This window comes from Sorex araneus, chromosome 1 (genome assembly GCF_027595985.1).
Source record: "Sorex araneus isolate mSorAra2 chromosome 1, mSorAra2.pri, whole genome shotgun sequence".
Classification (NCBI taxonomy): Eukaryota; Metazoa; Chordata; class Mammalia; order Eulipotyphla; family Soricidae; genus Sorex; species Sorex araneus.
In genome coordinates this window covers 402,127,491-402,146,979 of record NC_073302.1, presented here as the reverse complement: position 1 = coordinate 402,146,979, position 19,489 = coordinate 402,127,491, and the positions used below count along the sequence as shown (strand labels likewise).

At 41.8% G+C, this 19,489-nt stretch overlaps 1 protein-coding gene across 1 annotated transcript in view; it reads right to left on the bottom strand.

The window, feature by feature from the left end:
• The window catches only part of GSAP (gamma-secretase activating protein), an 86,788-nt gene extending 67,737 nt beyond the window's left edge, over positions 1–19,051 (bottom strand). The window contains exons 1-7 of the mRNA XM_055138423.1: positions 18,871–19,051; positions 14,782–14,784; positions 8,079–8,149; positions 6,827–6,883; positions 3,861–3,930; positions 3,528–3,581; positions 86–174 (exon numbers count right to left, since the gene is read on the bottom strand). Of these exons, the coding sequence (XP_054994398.1) occupies positions 86–174; positions 3,528–3,581; positions 3,861–3,930; positions 6,827–6,883; positions 8,079–8,149; positions 14,782–14,784; positions 18,871–18,982 (456 nt within the window). The 5' untranslated portion in view covers positions 18,983–19,051. The remainder of the gene's footprint in view (positions 1–85; positions 175–3,527; positions 3,582–3,860; positions 3,931–6,826; positions 6,884–8,078; positions 8,150–14,781; positions 14,785–18,870) is intronic.
• Positions 19,052–19,489: the final 438 nt, after the last annotated feature.

Below are 19,489 nucleotides of genomic sequence, written 5' to 3'. Positions count from 1 at the left end.
CATGAAAGCACTTTTTAGGTACAATCACCTCTAGATTCATGCCTTTTAATTAAGGAGGTAAGTGATAAATGACACATTCACTTACCTGTACCCAAATACGGTTATCCACTGCTTTAAGAACCTTGACATTATTAATGGGACAGATTTCAACCAGTAAAGTTAAGCAATTTGATCCTACAGAGTAAAAGAAAGAATGTCTTGGTAATTAAAACTAAAATGCCACACATTCTCTTCCCCTTAGAGGTCTGAACTTAGAAAGTGTAAAAGTTTCCCTGTTGTATTAGCATTCCACCAAGCAATTTTCTTACATTTTATTTTGACACTTTTTAAAACGAGGAAATGTTGGATTGCACACCCGGTGTCTCAAATTTTTTTTTTTTTTGCTGTATACTTTTTTTTTTATTAGTTTATTTTTAATTAGAGAGTCAACGTGAGGGTACAGTTACAGATCCATACATCTTTGTGCTCATGTTTCCCCCATACAAAGTTCGATAACCCATCCCTTCACCAGTGCCCATTCTCCACCACCAGTAAACCCAACATCCCTCCCCCCCTCCCCAGTCCCGTCTCCCCCCACCCCACCCTGCCACTATGGCAGGGGATTCCCTTCTGTTCTCTCTCTCTGATTAGGTGTTGTGGTTTGCAATAAAGGTGTTGAGTGGCCATTGTGTTCAGTCTCTAGTCTGTATTCAGCGCCCACATCACCCTTCCCCCACATGACCTTTGACATCTCCTTTCTTTTCTGAAAAAAATTTCTGGCCTGTATACTTTGACATTTCTTAAAATCCAAAATAAATACAGAAAACAACCTGAATGACAAGCCCATGTGTATGGAGCAAGGAACAAGGTCCTGTCCACCTTTCCTCCATTAACTTTGCTTCACAGACCTTCCAGGCTCCCAAGTGCAACCGCACCTCAATTCAATGTCAGTTCAATTCTGCTGGTGATGTTAGATGTGTGTGAAACAGAAAGGTGTCTCTGATGCGTGAACGTGTTGCTGTGGTTGGCAGCATCTGCTAGTAGGACAAGGGTTTGGCTTCCCTCGGGAATGGCAATGGAGTTCCCTGATAAAGACCCACTTGTTTCCTCAGTGTCAAATTTGAGCAAATGTCGTAAATGATAGCAATTCGAAGGAAGTCCTTACACTTGAGCTAGAATGAGCTTACCAGACTACTAAATTTAGGTCAAAGTTCCTCTCAGCCACCCCTCACACCCCAACACACGCAAGATTAAAACTCCAAAAAGAGCTACTTTGTATCTGTTTTTATAAAGCCTCTAATATTATCAGACGCTTCTTCTGTGACTTTATTTTGAAAAGAAGGTATAATTAGAGATGGCATAGCAGTCTGAAATTGAATCAATACCATTTGCACTGTTTTTAAAAGACAAAAATCTGACATCAATTCTTTACTTAGAAAAAAACAAAAGACAAGGAATGCAGGGGCACTTCTTGAATGTGCTCTGAGTTATAAAAACTGGATTATTTATACAAACAAGTTTTTACTGATTACCCCCCCAAAAAAGTGAGTGACCAGCCTTGTGGAAACACAAATATACAACTATGGAATGAATAAAATTCAACTGTTTTGTCAATAAGAATTTGTGGCTCAAGATAGAAATTCCTTGATCATTGTGTGATTGTAACCCAAACATGAAAGCTTGTAACTATCTCAACAGTGATTCAAGAAAAAAAAAAAAATAGAAATTCCAAGAGCAGAAGTAAAGGTGAGGGACTTTGTAAGTGTGCATGATGGCACAGATAAGTAGGATTGAAATTTGATAATGAGAAAAAGGTGACTTTCTTTGTTACTCTTAGTTTATACTGTACTGTAAGTGTATGTAATTTTAAGATGAAACAAAACAAACTGACATTTCACTGTGTCTCTTCCCCTAAAAGCTTACAAACAAATTCCAACAAGGAAAAAAAAAACTCCAGTTTAAAAAAACATAAGAAGTCACCTTATATTGAGCCATTTTTAGCATATATTTATACTAAAATAGAACACCGTCTATCAGTTAAATTCACTAACCTTTAAAATGGGAAGGTGTTGAAGGGCAGAAACTATTTTCCTATATAGTTTTCCCTTCTTTGGGCAGTAAAACATTGTAATATAATTAGTCTAATAATAGTATAAACATTTGCAAACAGGAATTGCAAACAAGAATTGCAAATAGTAACATACCATGTGCTTTTACCATGTAAACAGGAAGCATTCTGGATTAGAATGTTAGAGACATTCTTCTAGTTTAACCTCAACATGAATCTAACGTACATGCAGCAAATCTTTTCAGCAACTCATCAAGCTTTCCTGGGCCTCAGTGCCTTACTAGTATAAAAATATAACTGGGGCCAAAGAGACAGCTCAATGGTCTGTCTGGAGCTGGGAAGTACTGAGTGAGTAGTTAATCCTCCTGGACTCTCCATACAGGTAGTTAGTCCTCCTGGACTCTCAATGTTTATTTTAAGGCGACTGCTAACTGCCCTTTTAAAACTTACCTATCTAGGGTCACAACATTATCTGTACTTTCCTGCTTACTTGAAAAAATTATTTAAAAAAAAAACAATTCATTTTGGAGCCAAACAGATAGTACAGGGGTAGAGTACTTGCCTGGCACCACAAAAGGTCCCCCAAGCACTGCAAGGAGCCATTTCTGAGCATAAAATCAAGAGTAAGCCCTGAACATAGCCAGGTTGCCCAAAAAAAGAAAAACAAAAAACTTAGTATATTTTTATGATTTTTAACTCTTTAAAAATTTTTTTAAACTGAATCACACACAGTGAGATATACAGTTACAAAGTTGCTCATGATTGGGTTTCAGTCATATAATGTTCCAACAACCACCCCATAATCTTACTGTGCACGTATACAAAAGTTAACACTAAGGTGTTGAACCTTTTGACAGCATCAGTGAAAATTTTTTCTATGGTACGCAGAAGCAAAAAGATTACATTCTGCTTTACCAAAAAAATAAAATAAAACCCACAAAACACTAGTTTCTTGTTTAAATGATGACCTCTGCATAAAACATGTTTCTATTAACATTTTTTTAGAAATCAGACTTCTCAAATGTCAGAAATGATGGTATGAAGTGCCCTTATCTGCTCATAGATAAGAAAGAACATTTTATAGTAGGGTGATAGGGAAAATAATTATGTTTCAATTTTGTAGTCACTCTAGTGCTTAATACTACTTGAAACTGTTTACAGATAGTGACAAGGGCTAGTGATGGGATGGATGGACTCTTGACTTCCAGATGCCCCCAGATACACAGTACTTCCCAACTCCTGCCTTAAGCTATTTGGCTAATCACTTTTGTCAGAGTGATCGGTATTTTTGTATGTGATTTCTACCTTTATAAATGGTTTAAAATAAAAGGTTTTTTATAAATTTCAAAAATATAATATCTTATACTTGACAAGAGCATTAGCTTTTCGTTCTAAGGCAAGACTATTTTAGAGAAGTTTGAAACTTAGTAGCTGTATACATTTTCACCTATCGAAGACACTAAAAATGTGTAATGGTTACCTGGTTCAAGCTCATTCTTTCTCCCTTCTTTGGTGGACTGAGTGAAACTTGCAGCTAGCGGGAAAAAATTTTTAATAATTTATTAGCAAATGATTATTACAGTGGTTTGTTCAATTTTGCCTTTGTGTAACTGAAGAAAATAGTGATGATTTCCAGAGAATACAAAGCATTTTATAGATAGTCTTGATTTCAAATCAAATCTCTCAAGAGATTTCTTAACAGAAAACTATTGTCACAGAATAATGATAAATATAAAAATATAAAAACTTTGAAAATCTTAAAAGATAAAAGTTTCTCTTTTTTTTGACATGTAGCAATAAGAGTTCAACTTACCAAGCAAAGTTCTCTCCCTGTTGACAGAGCAGCTGACAACCTGCAAGTCTTTCTCAAAAGTATAAAGATGCTATGAAAACAAAAATATTATTTATTGTGGGACTTCCTAATAAAATCAAAATTTTATCAATATAAATTCCCAATGAGCTTTCACTATATTTTTTTAAAATTTTCTTTGCCTTTCTTTTGGGGGGGTCACACCCACCGATGCTCAGGGGTTACTCCTGCCTCTGCACTCAGGAATCACTCATGGCGGTGCTTGAAGGAACCATCTGGAATGTTAGAAATTGAACCCTGGACAGTCGCGTGCAAGGCAAAAGCCCCCTACCTGGTGTACTATTGCTCAGCCCCTAGCATTCACTATATTTTGTTGTAATACATTTTACTAAAAATTTTTCACCCTTTATCATAGCAGAAAGTTCCAGACTACTGTTTTGTTTTGTTTTTTTTAAGAAATGTGTATGCGGGGCTGGAGCGATAGCACAGCGGGTAGGGCGTTTGCCTTGCACGCAACCGACCCAGGTTCAAAGCCCAGCATCCCATATGGTCCCCTGAGCACCGCCAGGAGTGATTCCTGAGTGCAGAGCCAGGAGTAACCCCTGTGTACCGCCAGGTGTGACCCAAAAAGCAAAAAAAAAAAAAAATGCGTATGCTATTATAGGTCAGTTTCAGACCGAAACTTAACCACAAGACAATGGAACCCAGGGCTAAGAATATAGACCCTAGCACTAAACCAAGGGCCAGATTCATTCCTGACTGCCACTTGCAATCATTTTCAACCTCTCTACCCACCACCCCCATCAGGAAAAAAAGGTACCTAGCTCATAATCACAATGCCATCTCATTGTTTGAAGGACCAAGTGAAAGGATCCATCCAAACACTTATCATAAAATAACAGAGAATAAACACTCAAAAATAAACATTCTCATTACTGCGGCAAGTGAAGTTTCAGTCAAGTCACACAAAACATCTATAGCTTGGACTATGAGGCGTTCACGGGAGCAGCTCTTGCAAGACTTGTGCTTGGAAGGCTGTCAAAACCATCTACTATTAACCTTTAATTTCTATTTTCTGCTTGTTGAATTTTTCAAAATATTGCAAGGGTCTGCTGGACTTCCTGCTAGCTCAGCTCCCAAACCATCTGGACTGGTTAAGCTGTTAAGCTCTAGGACCTGCGGCATTCCTTTCAGTACACTGACTCAGATCATGGTGAGGGGGCCTTTGCCAGGGATCTAACATTTCCCACAGATTAGTATATTGATGACCCACAGTTACCGGTGGCAGGGCTTGAAATGTGGGATGTTGACACCTAGGGTAGCTGTAAGACAAATAGCTTTGTTGCTGCTCAAAGATCACAGAGACCCTGAACCGCTCTTTCCTTTAACCTTTCACCTCCCTCTTATCACGCACCCTCATCCTGCACGTACTGCATTCCTTTTGCTTCTATATAATCACCATTCGGCCTGAATAAACTTGTCTATTGATCTAGTCAGGGCCTGCGTCTATTGATGATCAGTCAGTAGTTTGTGTCTGCGTCCAGGAAGTATCAGTCTTAGACCACATCAGAATCAGCTCGTGGCACCCAAATCCAAAGCCCCCAGACAGCACTGGGGCTATTTCCTTGAGTACTGAGTACTGAAGAATATTAAAATGGTCTTGTAGAAAGAGGATGTGATGTGCCGGATGAGGAACTAACTACGAAAAATCACAGCTGTATCAGTTATTATCTTAAAGTACACTCAGAGGATAAGGGAAAGATATAGAGTCTTTATCTTGGAGAAAACGGAAAATTAAAAAAATCAAAACCCACCTAGGAAAAGTGAAAGTACTAAGAAAGCTAACTTGCTCCCGCAGACTGAAAAAGCACTGAGAATACACTAGCATCCTAGGGCAAGAAAGAAGTTGATGGAAAAATATCAAAAGGTCAAGAAATGACTAGAGAAGACAAACAATGCTATGGGTTAATAAAGAGGCTCTGATTTGGGGCTGGGAAATAGTTCAAAGACGGGAGCTACTGGAGCCCTGAATTCAATCCCCCATACCATGTGGCTCCCTGAGCACTGCTACAAGTAGCACTGTGGTCCCCAGGCACTGCCAGAGTGGCTAAGGGATTCGACCTTCTAAGAAGAAAAATCATGGATATATGCATTTAAGTGTTTCATTATTTTAATTATAAAATTACACATAAGCATAGTATTTAAAAGGCATTTAAGCACAAAAATGCTACCAAAAAGTCGCCAAAGCCTTAACCAAATCACTCACCCAATTCCAACTTAATTAAAAAAGAAAAACAAGTTTGTCACTACACATAGCCTTCCTGAATTTTTAGTTTTTTAAATTTATTTTAAAAAATAACTGAATCACAGTGAGATAGACATTTATAAAAATGTTCATGATTGGGTTTCAGTCATACAATTTCCCAACCCCGTTCCTTCACCAACGTACATTTCCCACCACCAATGTCCCCCGTTTCCCAAACACACACCAGTCTCTCTCTCTCTCTCTCTCTCTCTCTCTCTCTCTCTCTCTCATATTTTTGTGACTTAAGGTTTGCAACAAACCTTAAGTATTTACTAAAAGCTATATTCCTTTACCTACTTTCAACACTCAGTTCCTATTCATAATGATCATTTTCATTTATTATTGTTATACTGGTTCCTTCTCTATCCCTACTGCCCTTCATCCACCAGACACTCTATGGCAAGCTTCCAATCATACAATCATATAATGTTTGTTTTATTTAATTGTGCATATATATTATGGTTTCCTTACACAGTTTTAAAAACAAATGCAATGTATTATCTGGGAAAGCACCTGAACCCTGTACTATTTGTCTGTATATTTGGGTATTGATATAGACATAAAATGAAACTAAAATTGCACCTAGATAAAGGAGGATGCAGAAAGATGGAAAACTGTACAAGTAGTAACCCAAGAGTAGCTTATGATTTATGATGGTTCTTACCTCATTTTGTCTGGTTTCACAATCATATAATCCAAAGAAGATATTTCCCTTATTGTCCTAAAAGGAAATTAACCAAACATTTATAAAATAGTATTGCTTAGGGGGTTATGCTCATACTAGTTTTAAAACAAATGCGAAGCAAAGCAATCAATGCTAGCAGTCAGTATTCTAAAGGTAGTGCTTATTGCTCTGTAAGTCAGAAAGGGGACAAGCCTGCTTGAGCTCCTCACCTGGGCTCCAAGAACCAAATGGCTCGAGAGTGCACAGCTCATTGAGTTGGGGGAGCAGGAGGGGCCGGAGAGGGGCTTCTCAAGTGGAACTAAATATGGTGAAACACTTTTCTGTACTTTCTTTACTTAATACATATGGGTATCAGGAATGGTTCAACAAGCTCATGATTCTCTTTTTTGATTCAATTTTCTTTTTTTTCTTTTTTCTTTTTTTTTTCCGATTGAGTCACCGTGAGAACAGTTACAGGGCTTTTAGGATCGAGTCTCAGTCATACTATGCTCAAACACCTATCCCTTCACCAGTGCACATGTTCCACCACCAATAACCCCAGCATACCCCCCTCCCACTCCCCCCCTGCCTATGTGGCAGATGATTATCACTTTACTCTTTCCTTACTTTGATTACATTCAATTTTTGACAAGAAACTCACTACCTGATTCAATTTTCTTAAATGCAACATACTTACAGAGAAAACTTCAAATAACTGGACATGCGGGGTCAGGTATGGAACCTGGCCTTCCACACGCAAAGCACATGCACTGATCCTTGGGACTATCTCTCTAGCCCCAAAGTTAAATTTTCTTTTCTTAGAAAACTTAGCACTTAAAATGAATTCTTAAATAATGCCCTGAAATCTCGAGCATATCTTAGTCCAAACAGATGATGTGCAGAGGTAATATTTTTTCAAAGATAAAAATTTAACATATTAATTAGGTTTAAACATCTTTTGCTTGGCATTTTCTTTATAAGAACATAATTGCTCATTTACGCAAAAAAATTTTGCGAGATCAAACACTGCACACAGTTTTATCTAAAAAGTTAAAAATACTGTATAAGACTCAATTTCAATCACCATATTCAACAAAAATTATCCACAGTCATATTAATATATGACAAAAAGTTTTATTCATCATCTATCAGTAGGTTATAGCATAGAATTATGCAAAAAGTGAATATAAAAGATTAAAAGAGCAAACCTGATCTAAAAGTATACTGCAGTAGAAAAAGAATATAAACATACCTTATAGGTATAAATAATATTTCCATTTCTTTCAACATTTAGTACATGTAAGCTCTCATAATCATTGTCACCTGAAAATAATCATAAACATAAGTTCATACTTATCAGGGAATATATATCAAGCATAAATAAAAATAAAGTATAAATATTAATGATTCCATAATATTTATTAAGACAGGCAAAATATCAGCGACCTTTAGGAGAGAGGAAAGGAGCACATTCTGAGGTGCTGGATGCGTTGGTCTAATGGTTCACTTTCCAAAGAACTAAGGTACCCCCTCTTGACCTCAGACTTTTCAGTGTGTATGTTTATACATCCGTAGATGTTAACTACCTACTAGTGTTTCCTTTATTTTGAAGTTCTCTGAAATGATATGATCAAGAACATATAAGCTGAGCACTATTATAGCTTCTACGTATACTCAGCTGTGAGGAACTCAGCTGAGATGCCAAGTGTTCAAGGACAAGGAAAGCAACAAGGGGCTGGAGCAATAGCACATCGGGTAGGGCGTTTGCCTTGAACGCAGCCGACCCGGGTTCGATTCCCAGCACCCCATATGGTCCTCTGAGCACCGCCAGGGGTGATTCCTGAGTGCAGAGCCAGGAGTAACCCCTGTGCATTGCCAGGTGTGACCCAAAAAGAAAAAAAAAAAGAAAAAGAAAGCAACAAGTCGTGACGCCTTCAATGACGTTCTGTGATAGAATAATAAGCAAGAGGCTAAAGCAGGGAAAGCACCAACTTCTCAGTTCCCTTTTCTCCCAAGGAAGGCCAGGCTGGTAGCAGGTCAGGGGGCTCTGCTGAGGGGTGCAGATCTTTCATTGCTAAGAGAGTCCCCAGTATGAGGGTCCTGCAATATTGTGGACCTGGGGATGAAGGGGAGGCAAAGGGAGAAGAGTTAGGAGGGGAGACTATCTCAGGTTCCACTCCTTTTCCTGCCAATGGAGTTAGCACCACTTAGACTGCTGATGAGGAGGCCTCTGAATGAAGGCAAATGTGCTGGGAAGAGTACGGTTGGGGGGCTGGGACTCAGTCCTGCCACATCTACAGTGGCCTCAACACACAGGTTCCCAACCAAGACCAGTTTGAGGTTTCCTAGCTTTCCTCCCCCGCCACGCTCCCACACGAAGATTGCTGTCGAAAGCTTTTAGAAATGCATGTGCTTGGGTCAAGACAAAACATCTGCTGTGTTTTGTTTGTTTTGTTTGGGGGCCACACCCTGGGATGCTCAGAGATTACTCCTGGCTCTGTACTCAGAAATTACTTCTGGCAGTGCTCAGGGAACCTTATGGGATGCCGGGATTGAACCCAGATCAGCTACATGCAAGGCAAGACAAAATGAAGTGTAATGCATTGAGTCTAGAAAGAAGCATAGAGGAGGGTCCTAGGGGCCTCACTGTCATTTTCTCTCCCATTCTGAACACTAGTTTCACAGTTGTATTTCATTTTGTGGAAATTGTTATATACAAAAGCAGTATCTTAAGGAAGTGCATTAAGTGTCTACACAAACTAATTTGTAAGCTGTCTAACCATCATCTTCTAAACTTTTAGAATACCCCTCTAAATTCTATTTAAATTATTTACATACTGGTAGATACAGCATTGATAATCATCAGCATTCACTGAGGACAAGTTTATAATTCGCCAATTTCCTCAAAGTTGAGTCACTTGAGCTATTCCCCATATATGAAGAATGTTTTTAGATGGTAAAATGAGTTATGACAAATTCCAATAATCAGGCAAAATGATGCAGAAATCCTCACATTTAAAGCAAATTTCACTTTGCAGTCTTAACTAAAAAGGGGTAAAATTGGAAAAATTAGGATAACTGTTGACATGTCCACTTGTATTAGAGTTGAGGCAGGAAGCAGAGAGAAGGAACAGATCCCACTAACTGAATCATCCTGAGAACTCACTTCCTTTTCCTGGGGGTATGGAACAAACGGGAAAAGGGATGTCTCAATACAGAGGGACATTCTTCATTGTATACTGAGCTGTCAGATACAGTTCCCACTGATTAAAAAATAATTGTTTGACCTTAGGCAAGTAACAACCCAGTTATTAGTCTATTGCTAAATAGCACTTCTCATTTCTATGTCATACATACTGGAGCGATAGCACAGCAGTTGGGCATTCAACTTTCACACGGCTTACCCGAGTTGGATTCTTCCACCCCTCTCAGAGAGCCCAGCAAGCTACCAAGAGTATCGAGCCCGCGTGGCAGACAGAGCCTGGCAAGCTAGCCATGCATATTGGATATGCCAAAAACAGTAACAATAAGTCTCTCAATGAGAAAAGTTACTGGTGGCCACTCGAACAAATCGAAGAGCAACGGGATGACAGTGACAGTGACATACTGTATAAGCTGTCATAGCCCCACAGTACTGCTCAAACAGATGAGTTTCAATGAGGTTAAACTAGTCAGTCATACATTTTCATACATCAAAAAGAGTGGCTAATTCTATATTGAAGTTAAAGTATCTTCAAAGATGACATGGCACTGACCAACCAAGTGGAAACAGAGATAAACAAATGGGACTACATTAAACTAAGAAGCTTCTGCACCGCAAAAGACACAGTGACCAGAATACAAAGATAATCTACAAAGAATGGAAAGGGATATTCACCCAATACCCATGTGATAAGGGATTGATATCAAGGATATACAAGGCACTGGTTGAACTCTACAAGAAGAAAATATCCAACCCCATCAAAAAATGGGGCAAAGAAATGAACAAAATCTTTCTCAAGGAAGAAATATGATTGGCCAAAAGGCACATAAAAAATGTTCTTCATCATTAACCATCAGGGAGATGCAGATCAAAACAACTATGAGATACCACCTCATACCACAGAGGCTGGCCCACATCCAAAAGAACAAAAGCAACTGGTGTTGGCACGGTTGACCCTCCTACACTGCTAGTGGGAATGCCGACTGGTTCAGCTCTTTTGGAAAACAGTATGGATGCTTCTCAGAAAATTAGAAATTAAGCTCCCATTTGAGCCAGCAATACCATTTCTGGGAATATCTCCCGGAGAGGCAAAAAAAAGTACAGTTGAAATGACATCTGCACTTGTATGTTCATTGCAGCACTGTTTACAATAGCCAAAATCTGGAAAACACTCAAGTGCCGGAGAACAGATGACTGATCAAAAAAACTTTGGTACATCTACACAATGGAATACTATGCAGCTGTTAGAAAAGATGAAATCATGAAATTTGCATATAAGAGGATCAACGTGGAAAGTATCATGTTAAGTGAAATGACTCAGAAAGAGAGAGACAGGCATAAAAAGACTGCACTCATCTGTGGAATATAAGGTAACAGAATGGGAGACTAACACCCAAGAATAGTGGAGGTAAGTACCTGGAGGTTTGCTCCATGGCTTCCAAGCCAGCCTCACATTCTGGGGAAAAGGCGGCTCATATAAAGAAAGGAACACCAAGTAAAGTGTGGTAGGAAGACCTGCTCTGGATGGGAAATGTGTGCTGAAAGTTGACTATAGATCGAACACGATGTCCACTCAATACCTCTATTGCAAACCACAACACCCAAAAGGAGAGAGAGAACAAAAGAGAATGCCCTGCCACAGAGGCGGGGTGGGGAGGTGGGAGGGATACTGGGATCACCGGTGGTGGAGAATGGGCACTGGTGGAGGGATGAGCACTCTAGCACTGTATGGCTGAAACACAAACACAAAAATATGTAAATCTTGGGGGCTGGCGCGATAGCACAGCGGGTAGGGCGTTCGCCTGGCACGCAGCCGACCCGGGTTCGATCCCCAGCATCCCATATGGTCCCCTGAGCACTGTCAGGGGTAATTCCTGAGTGCAGAACCAGGAGTAACCTCTGAGCATGGCCGGGTGTGACCCAAAAAGCAAAAAAATAAAAATAAAAATAAATATGTAAATCTGTAACTGTACCTCATGGTGATTCAGTAATAAAATTTTTTCTTAAAGTGGCTAATGTCAAATGTAGTAAAGAGAGTGAACAAAGTTTCCTGTATCATGGAAAATGGGAAAATGGAAAAATGAATGATGCAGAAAAATCCTCAAGGTAGATTTTCTGAAAATCTAAAGAGATTTTACTTTCTTTTCATCAAAGGACTCAAAATTTCTGGAATGTAATGTCAATATTTTGAGAAGTATTTTTTTTTCCTTTGAAGATTATAAGGATGCTGAGACCCTCTCTAAATACACTTAAAAGATTTCACCTAAGATAAGAAAGGCCTTGACAAAAAGCCATAGAAAAGGAAAACAGTGTCCTTACAAAATCACAGCTATTTTTAAATCACTAGGAAAAAAAAGAGAGAAATTTCTCCAACAAGTGCAAATTACAACAAATGATAGATGTCTGTTCCACTAAACTAGTAACCCTCAACTACAGCTATGTGTTAGACTCATCAGAGGAGCTTTAAAAAGAACACAAAAGCCAAGTCCTTACCCCAAATATTCTTATTTTATTACGCTGCCAAAAGGCACTGCTTCTGGCATATCTACACATATTTAAAGTTTCTTGGGTGATTCTAATGTATAAGAGGGCTAAAAACTATAATTTACACATTGATATAATAAACAATATTGATTAGCACAACTGGGACCAGCTTATATTACCACAGTAAAAACAAAAAAGTGAAAGAATAAAAATAAACTTTTGGAGTCAGAGAGATAGTCCAGGGATAAGATGTTTACCTTGCATGCAACTGACTCAGGTTATGGTCCTGAGCACCACCAGGAGAGATTTCTAAGCACCACCAAGTGTGGCCCCCAAACTAACAAATAAATTATATAAAGTCTTGGTAGAGGGCAGGAGATAGTTGAAAGAAAATGTACCTTTTTTGCAAACAATATCCCAGGGTTTGGTCTGTCTTGTTAGCAACACACTGTCTGCTAAGTACCACTACAACAGATAGAACAAGCACTGAGAGAGGAGCATTCCCAAACACCACTATTCGTGGCTCCAAAACAAAAAAAGGGACACAATTTTTTTTTAAGTCTTTCTGGTTTGTTAGGTAGTAATAGTGCAATGTGAATAATCCTGCAGTTTAGTCTATGGATCTCATCTCAAAGATTAGACATTATACAAATTTGGCAATGCTGGAAATCTCGAGCACAGAGCCCACTGCACACTAGTAACCCATCTGACCTTGCTTCCCAGATTAGTTGCTCATATTTTGGGCACACCCTTTTAAAAGAAGAAATCAATAACCACTTTGCTTATTCATTCTGACTCTTCTCCTAGTAGAACACCCCCTGGAAAGTCCAGAAGAGGAAGTTTAGCAATTTCAAATGAGGAAATGTGGTTTTAATTTTATGGCTTAGCTTCGTAGTACTCATGAAGGAAAAGAACAAATAGATGGACACTTGCTTAAGTAAACCTACTGAAGAGAAGGAAAATAGCTACTGAACGTGCTCCCAATTCACAATCCTAAAAAAACTGAAGCTTGCTGACCAACATCTCATCCACTTCAAGCTGTCCTTTGTCAAGCACAATTTTATTTAACAAGAGGCTTGCCAAACGTGTTCATTTTGTTCCCAGCTGCTAAGAAACAAAAATAATAGTATCTCTTGCCTTGAGGTTGCAGAGGTAACTCAAAGGGCTGCACACCTGCCTGGCACCCACAAGGCCCTGGGTTTGATCCCAGCACCTCACGGTCTCCTTAGCACTACCAGATACAGCCCGGGTAGTTTTCAAAAAATAAACCAAAAGACAATTTCTTCTCTCTTCAATGATTATACTGGGGTGAGGTAGGGGCGGGCTTCACTGTTTATTTATGAAACACAAACATTTAGCATATTTTGTCAATACAAAATATTCTGAGAGGTGCTGAAATATACCTATACCAGTTCCCTGTTTTTTGAAGGAAATAGCCGCTAAGCAGTGCTCAGGAGGTTTGGGGACCCAAGTGACTGTCAGTCAACTAGTTAGTGGTTCAATACAAGGATGCAGGGATGCAACACTTCTCAGGTCCTACGGTGCCAGGGATGCCCCGGCTACTGTGTTGGGGCCTCAAGAGTCACACCTGGAGTTGCCTGGGGGACCAGTTGGTGCTGGGAAAGGGCTAACCACTATACTACAAACTGTGAAAAAAAATGGGGGAGTTTACATTTTGTCTTTTTTTAAAAGGTTGTGAGAAAAATATTTTAGAACCTATATACAAAGGATCAGGAAAAATACATTTAGAAATTAATGTAAAAATACATTTAAAAATCCCTTTAAATATGCATTACTGAAGAGTACAGCAGATACCATGCTTGCCTTGCATGCGGCCAGTACTGGCTCAATCCTGAGAACCACCTACAAGCCCCTACAAGCCCACCAGGAGTGAATCCTGAGTGCAGTCCTGGGAGTAAGCCCTGAACGCAGCTGGTGTGGCCCAAAAACATACACATAGCTGGACAGATATAAAATAATGAGAAAATGGATGAAAGAATGGACAGACAGGGCTAGGGAAAGAGTTTAAAGAACTCCATGTGAAGACCTTGATTTGATCCCAAGCACTGTCTAGTCTCCTAAAACCCATTAAGAGCATTTGGGAGCGCTATAAGGAACACCTTCAACCCCCTCAAAAGAATAAACAGACATTTTATAGAAGAGGAAACTCCGAAGTCCAAATATGTAGAGACACTCAACCACAGACCACAATGAAATAACATCTAGACCTAATATTTCCACACACACACACACATACACATACACACACACACTTTTTAAGCAAGAATGTTAAGAGCTTGTGAGGATATCAAACACTAAAATATTGCTATGCCACAAATGGGGATGTTAGTAAGTGTGACTGCTTTAAAAAAAAAAAACAACAATTGATGATTCTTAGGAAAAGTGAAGATGTGCCCAGCCTATGAACCAGAGACTCAACTGCCAGACACCCATCTTAGACATCAGGAGACCTGCACAAAAAAACAAGTTAAATAATAAATACTATCAACTTCCCAAATGTCACTGGAGAATGCTAACAAAATGGGCTGCAGAGGAAGCAGCCTGAGACAGCTAGTTTCCAGGGTGAAGTGGGGTTATCACCTGGACGAGGAAAGAAGAATCCGATTGATTCCAGCTCTTGATCTGGGGGATCAAGTCTTAATGCAAATCCAAACGCCTCAGGTGACTTCCGGGAAGCTCTACAACAGAAACTAGTTGTGAGCGGTGCCCCACACTGATCCATGTGGCCAGACCTACTACGTATCAATTTCTCATGAGATAGGAGCCACACCTCACACTGAGAGAGCAATCCAAAAGGGGTCGACAGCTAAAACTATCAGCTAACCGTATTCACTCCACTTACGACAAGTCATCTCTGGAAAGGAAGATCCAAGCCACATATCTTGTCTGCCAAACTGCTGTATGTAACACAAATGAATACTGTACAGCAGTGAAAATTAACAACCTACAACTAAAGTAGTCATATGGATAAGTTTTCCACAATACTGAGAAGGGTAAAAAAGCACATAGATTTCATGCTAACATTTATTTTGTTTACAGTTTATTTTTTCTATTATTTATTAAAAAACAAAAACAAAAAACTCCTGCCCCTAAAATGAGAAGTTTTGCTTAGGGAACTAAATATCAAGTTAATAAGATAAAAAAAAAAAAAAGATTAAAACATAATTTTTTTTTTTGCCTTTTGGGTCACACCCAGCGATGCTCAGGGGTTACTCCTGGCTCTGCACTCAGGAATCACTCCTGGCAGTGCTGGGGGACCATATGGGATGCTGGGAATCAAACCCGGGTTGGCCACGTGCAAGGCAAATGTCCTACCCGCTGTGCTATCGCTCCAGCCCCCCAAAATATAAAATTTTAAATGGCCATCATCTCTGAGATATGGGAATAGGGAAAGGAATACAGGAACATATGGAAGACACAAGAGTCTTTAACAAGAAATCTTGATGTGATCCATTGTCTTATTCTTTTTCTAATTAAGTGATAGAGTGAAGGTGTTATTTATAGCTGACATGTTAAAATATTATTTTGTATAAAATGCATGAATAGAATAAGTTATTTTTTTGTTACTCATTACAAGAGTTTAACCCAGAATCAATAGTAGAAATAGCCAAATCTGGTCTCACTAACTCCAGATTGCCTACCATTCTATTTATCCTATAGCTACTACATTTTCAGGAAGAAAATAAAAGTCGCCTATCGCCCTGGCTACTTTCTCATGGAATGTGTGATACTCTGTGAGTATACCTCAGTAAGAAATCTTCCATTGTGTTTGTCGATGAAAAAATATTAAGACTTCAAATGCTGACAGTGAGCATGAAAAGGGGACATTCACAATGAATCTGTTGCTCATAATTTACATTTGAAAAGCTGAGATTCTGACAAATACTTTCCACAAATGTATAGGGTAATAGTTGCATGAGAAATAAAATAGAATCCAGACACCCCTCCCAGTGTCTCAAGAGGAAGAGAAATTAACACATATACTTTTCAGTCACCACCCACTGTGCGGGGACTGGAGCCATAGCACAGCGGGTAGGGCATTTGCCTTGCATGCGGCCGACCCAGGTTCAATTCCTCCATCCCTCTCGGAGAGCCCGGCAAGCTACCGAGAGTATCCCACTCTCAGGGCAGAGCCTGGCAAGCTCCCTGTGGCGTATTCGATATGCCAAAAACAGTAACAACAAGTCTCACAGTGGAGACATTACTGGTGCCCGCTCGAGCAAATCGATGAACAACGGGAAGAAAATGCTACAGTGCTACCCACTGTTGAGCATCAGAAGTAACCATTTCTTTTAGTATAACAGAGTTAACATCCTGCCAGGGCGCTCTGAAGAAGCAAAATACTACTGATATGAGAAAAGTTGTGTCTCACAAGAGGACCATGTGAGGTCCTAAGGTTTTTACTTACTGGAACATCAACATTCAGGTTCTTATTTCTTCAAGATGAGTGAAAGAGAAAGGGAAACTGGATCTAACTTTTTCCATTACAGCACATGTTACTAATGCATAAGACTGTGGTATGTCACACTTCATCGAACTGCTCATTTGCAGACCTCTGCCATTAGCTATATAAGACAGAGGTCAGAGAAAGGCCAACTTCATGGTGGGAAGCAGACTCAAAGCTGCCTATTTTGTTTTGGTTTTAAATTAAGCCTGGGCTAGAAAGATGTGTGGGGATTAAGGTACTTTCCATCTGCAGCACCAGTTCCAACCCCAGCACCATAGAGAGTTCCCAACACCGCCAGGAGAGATCCTGAGTATGGTAAACCCTGAGCACTGCCCAAATACTTCCCGAGGGGGGAAAAATAAGCATTTTTCTTTTTATTTCTGTCCTTCCTTCTATCCATCGTTTTTCCATCCCAAAAGAGGTAAACCAGGCAGAGCCTGGTATGCACAGGGCCCCAGCTTCCATCTTTGCCACTGTAAGTCCCCAAGGTGGAAGACAAACAAGTTAAACTTTGAGAACTCTGGAGACAGTGATGCAACACCAAGAATGACACTAACAGCAAAGCTGGCGGCAAGATGCACAAACAGGACCTCTGCGATGGCACTGCCAATCAACATTCCAAATGGCAAACCTGCAGGAGTCTGCTAACGCCAGAGAAGGTGACACCAGAAGGCAGGAGATACTAAGCTTTGACGTGAATGAGAAGGAAAGGAGTTGGAGGTAGGGGACATTGATGGTTTTTCCCTCAGGTCCTGCCCTCCTGGGTTCAATCTAAAAAGGAAATGGAGACACAGGCGCTAATTAGATCCTGCCAGATCTGATCCAGGTGATCATTGCTCTGATACAGTTCTTAAAGTCTGGAGAGCACATTATTTAGAGCAAACTTCTTTTTAAAAAAGAAAAGGAAGAAAAGGAAGGAAGGAAGGAAGGAAGGAAGGAAGGAAGGAAGGAAGGAAGGAAGGAAGGAAGGAAGGAAGGAAGGAAGGAAGGAAGGAAGGAAGGAAGGAAGAGAAAAGAAAGAAAACTGGGAAATCACTGATGCCCCTTTCTCCAAAGTTCCAAGATAACGGGTGCCCGAAAGTCACCTTGCACTCCCTCAAAATCAAAGCAGTTTCTACTGCACAAACCCAAACTCCAGCTGTCCGAACCCACCCCGGGAGCAAGAAACATCAGGGACATTTACTCTCCACGAGCCCGCGCTGGGCGGCTGCCCACCTGGGAGTGCAGGGGTGGGAGTTGGTGGGCATCAAAGAAGGGAAGCCCTGGGAGTCTCTATGGACAGCCGCCAGCACAGGCCCCTGCCTGTGACACCTGCGCGGGACACTGGGCCTTGCACCTGAGTGTTCGACGCTGTTCCGACACGGTGTAGACAAGTCTCACGAGTGTGTGACATACCGGGCGCCACCGTTCACTAAATTAGCGTCTGGTTTTCCTGGTGACCGCGATTTACCTTTTCTATCTCACTGAGGGCAAGCACCTCCGGGAGCTCCTGCCGGGGAGTCGAGCCCCTCTGGGCCAGCTGAGTGTGCGTGCCAGTGCTAGAAACGGCCCCTTTCCCCCACCCACCTCCCCACCCCCCACCCCTGGACCCGGGAATCGCTCCGGAGCACAGTTGTTCTGGCCAGGGCTCAGAAAAAGGCCGGCGAGCCGGGGGGGGGCTGCCTGCAGGAGGAGGCGCAGCCCAGCCACGACCGTGCCCCACGGTGGGCTGCAGCTCCAACTTTTCCTCCAGTGGCCGCGGGGGGCTTGGCAAAGGCTAGCCTCCATCCGGGGAGCTCAGTCCTTCAGCGCGCACCTTCACGGAGCTGCCCGGCGCCTCCCCGCGACCCCCAAGGAGCACTGGCGCCTTCGCGCCCCCCAGCCCCGCAGCGCCCGAGCCCCCACGCGCACCTCCCGCACCTCCCGCACCTGCGCCGCCGCCTCCTGCAGCCGCCGAGCGCGCGCGCAGCCACGGGAGCGCGTCCCGGCGGAGGTCGAAGTCGGCGTCCAGCAGGAGCACCATGGCCGGGACGCGGCCACCGGGCGGCTCCCGGGCTCGGCCGCCGGGGACATGCCGGGCCGAGTGCGCCGCCGCCGCCGCCGCGTCCGGCCCCGGCACCGCCCCCAGCGCCGCCGCTTTCGGTTCCGCGCGTTGGACCGACGGCGCCGCCCCCGCCCCGCCCCGCCCCGCCCCGGCCCGCCAGGGCCCCTGCGCCCCTCGCGGGGCACGCGGCCCGGCATTACCCCGCTAGGCGACCCCAGCGGCGGCCGCCAGGGCTAGGGGGTGTTTTCAGGCCCCAGGGGAGGTGCATGTCCACCCCAGTTTGGAAACTTTGCTCCTTAAGAAGCCAAGTGGATTGCCACCCAGGTGGGCTTATTATCTCCATGCCCCGCTGGCGCTGGTGGGCCTCCCAGGTGCAGGGGAAGGGTCAGCAAGGAAGGTGCTCAAGTGACTGACGGAATCTGGACCTGCAGGACCAGGTGCAGGGCAGTACCGCTGATTTTTTTTTTTTTTAATTCTCTCCTTTCC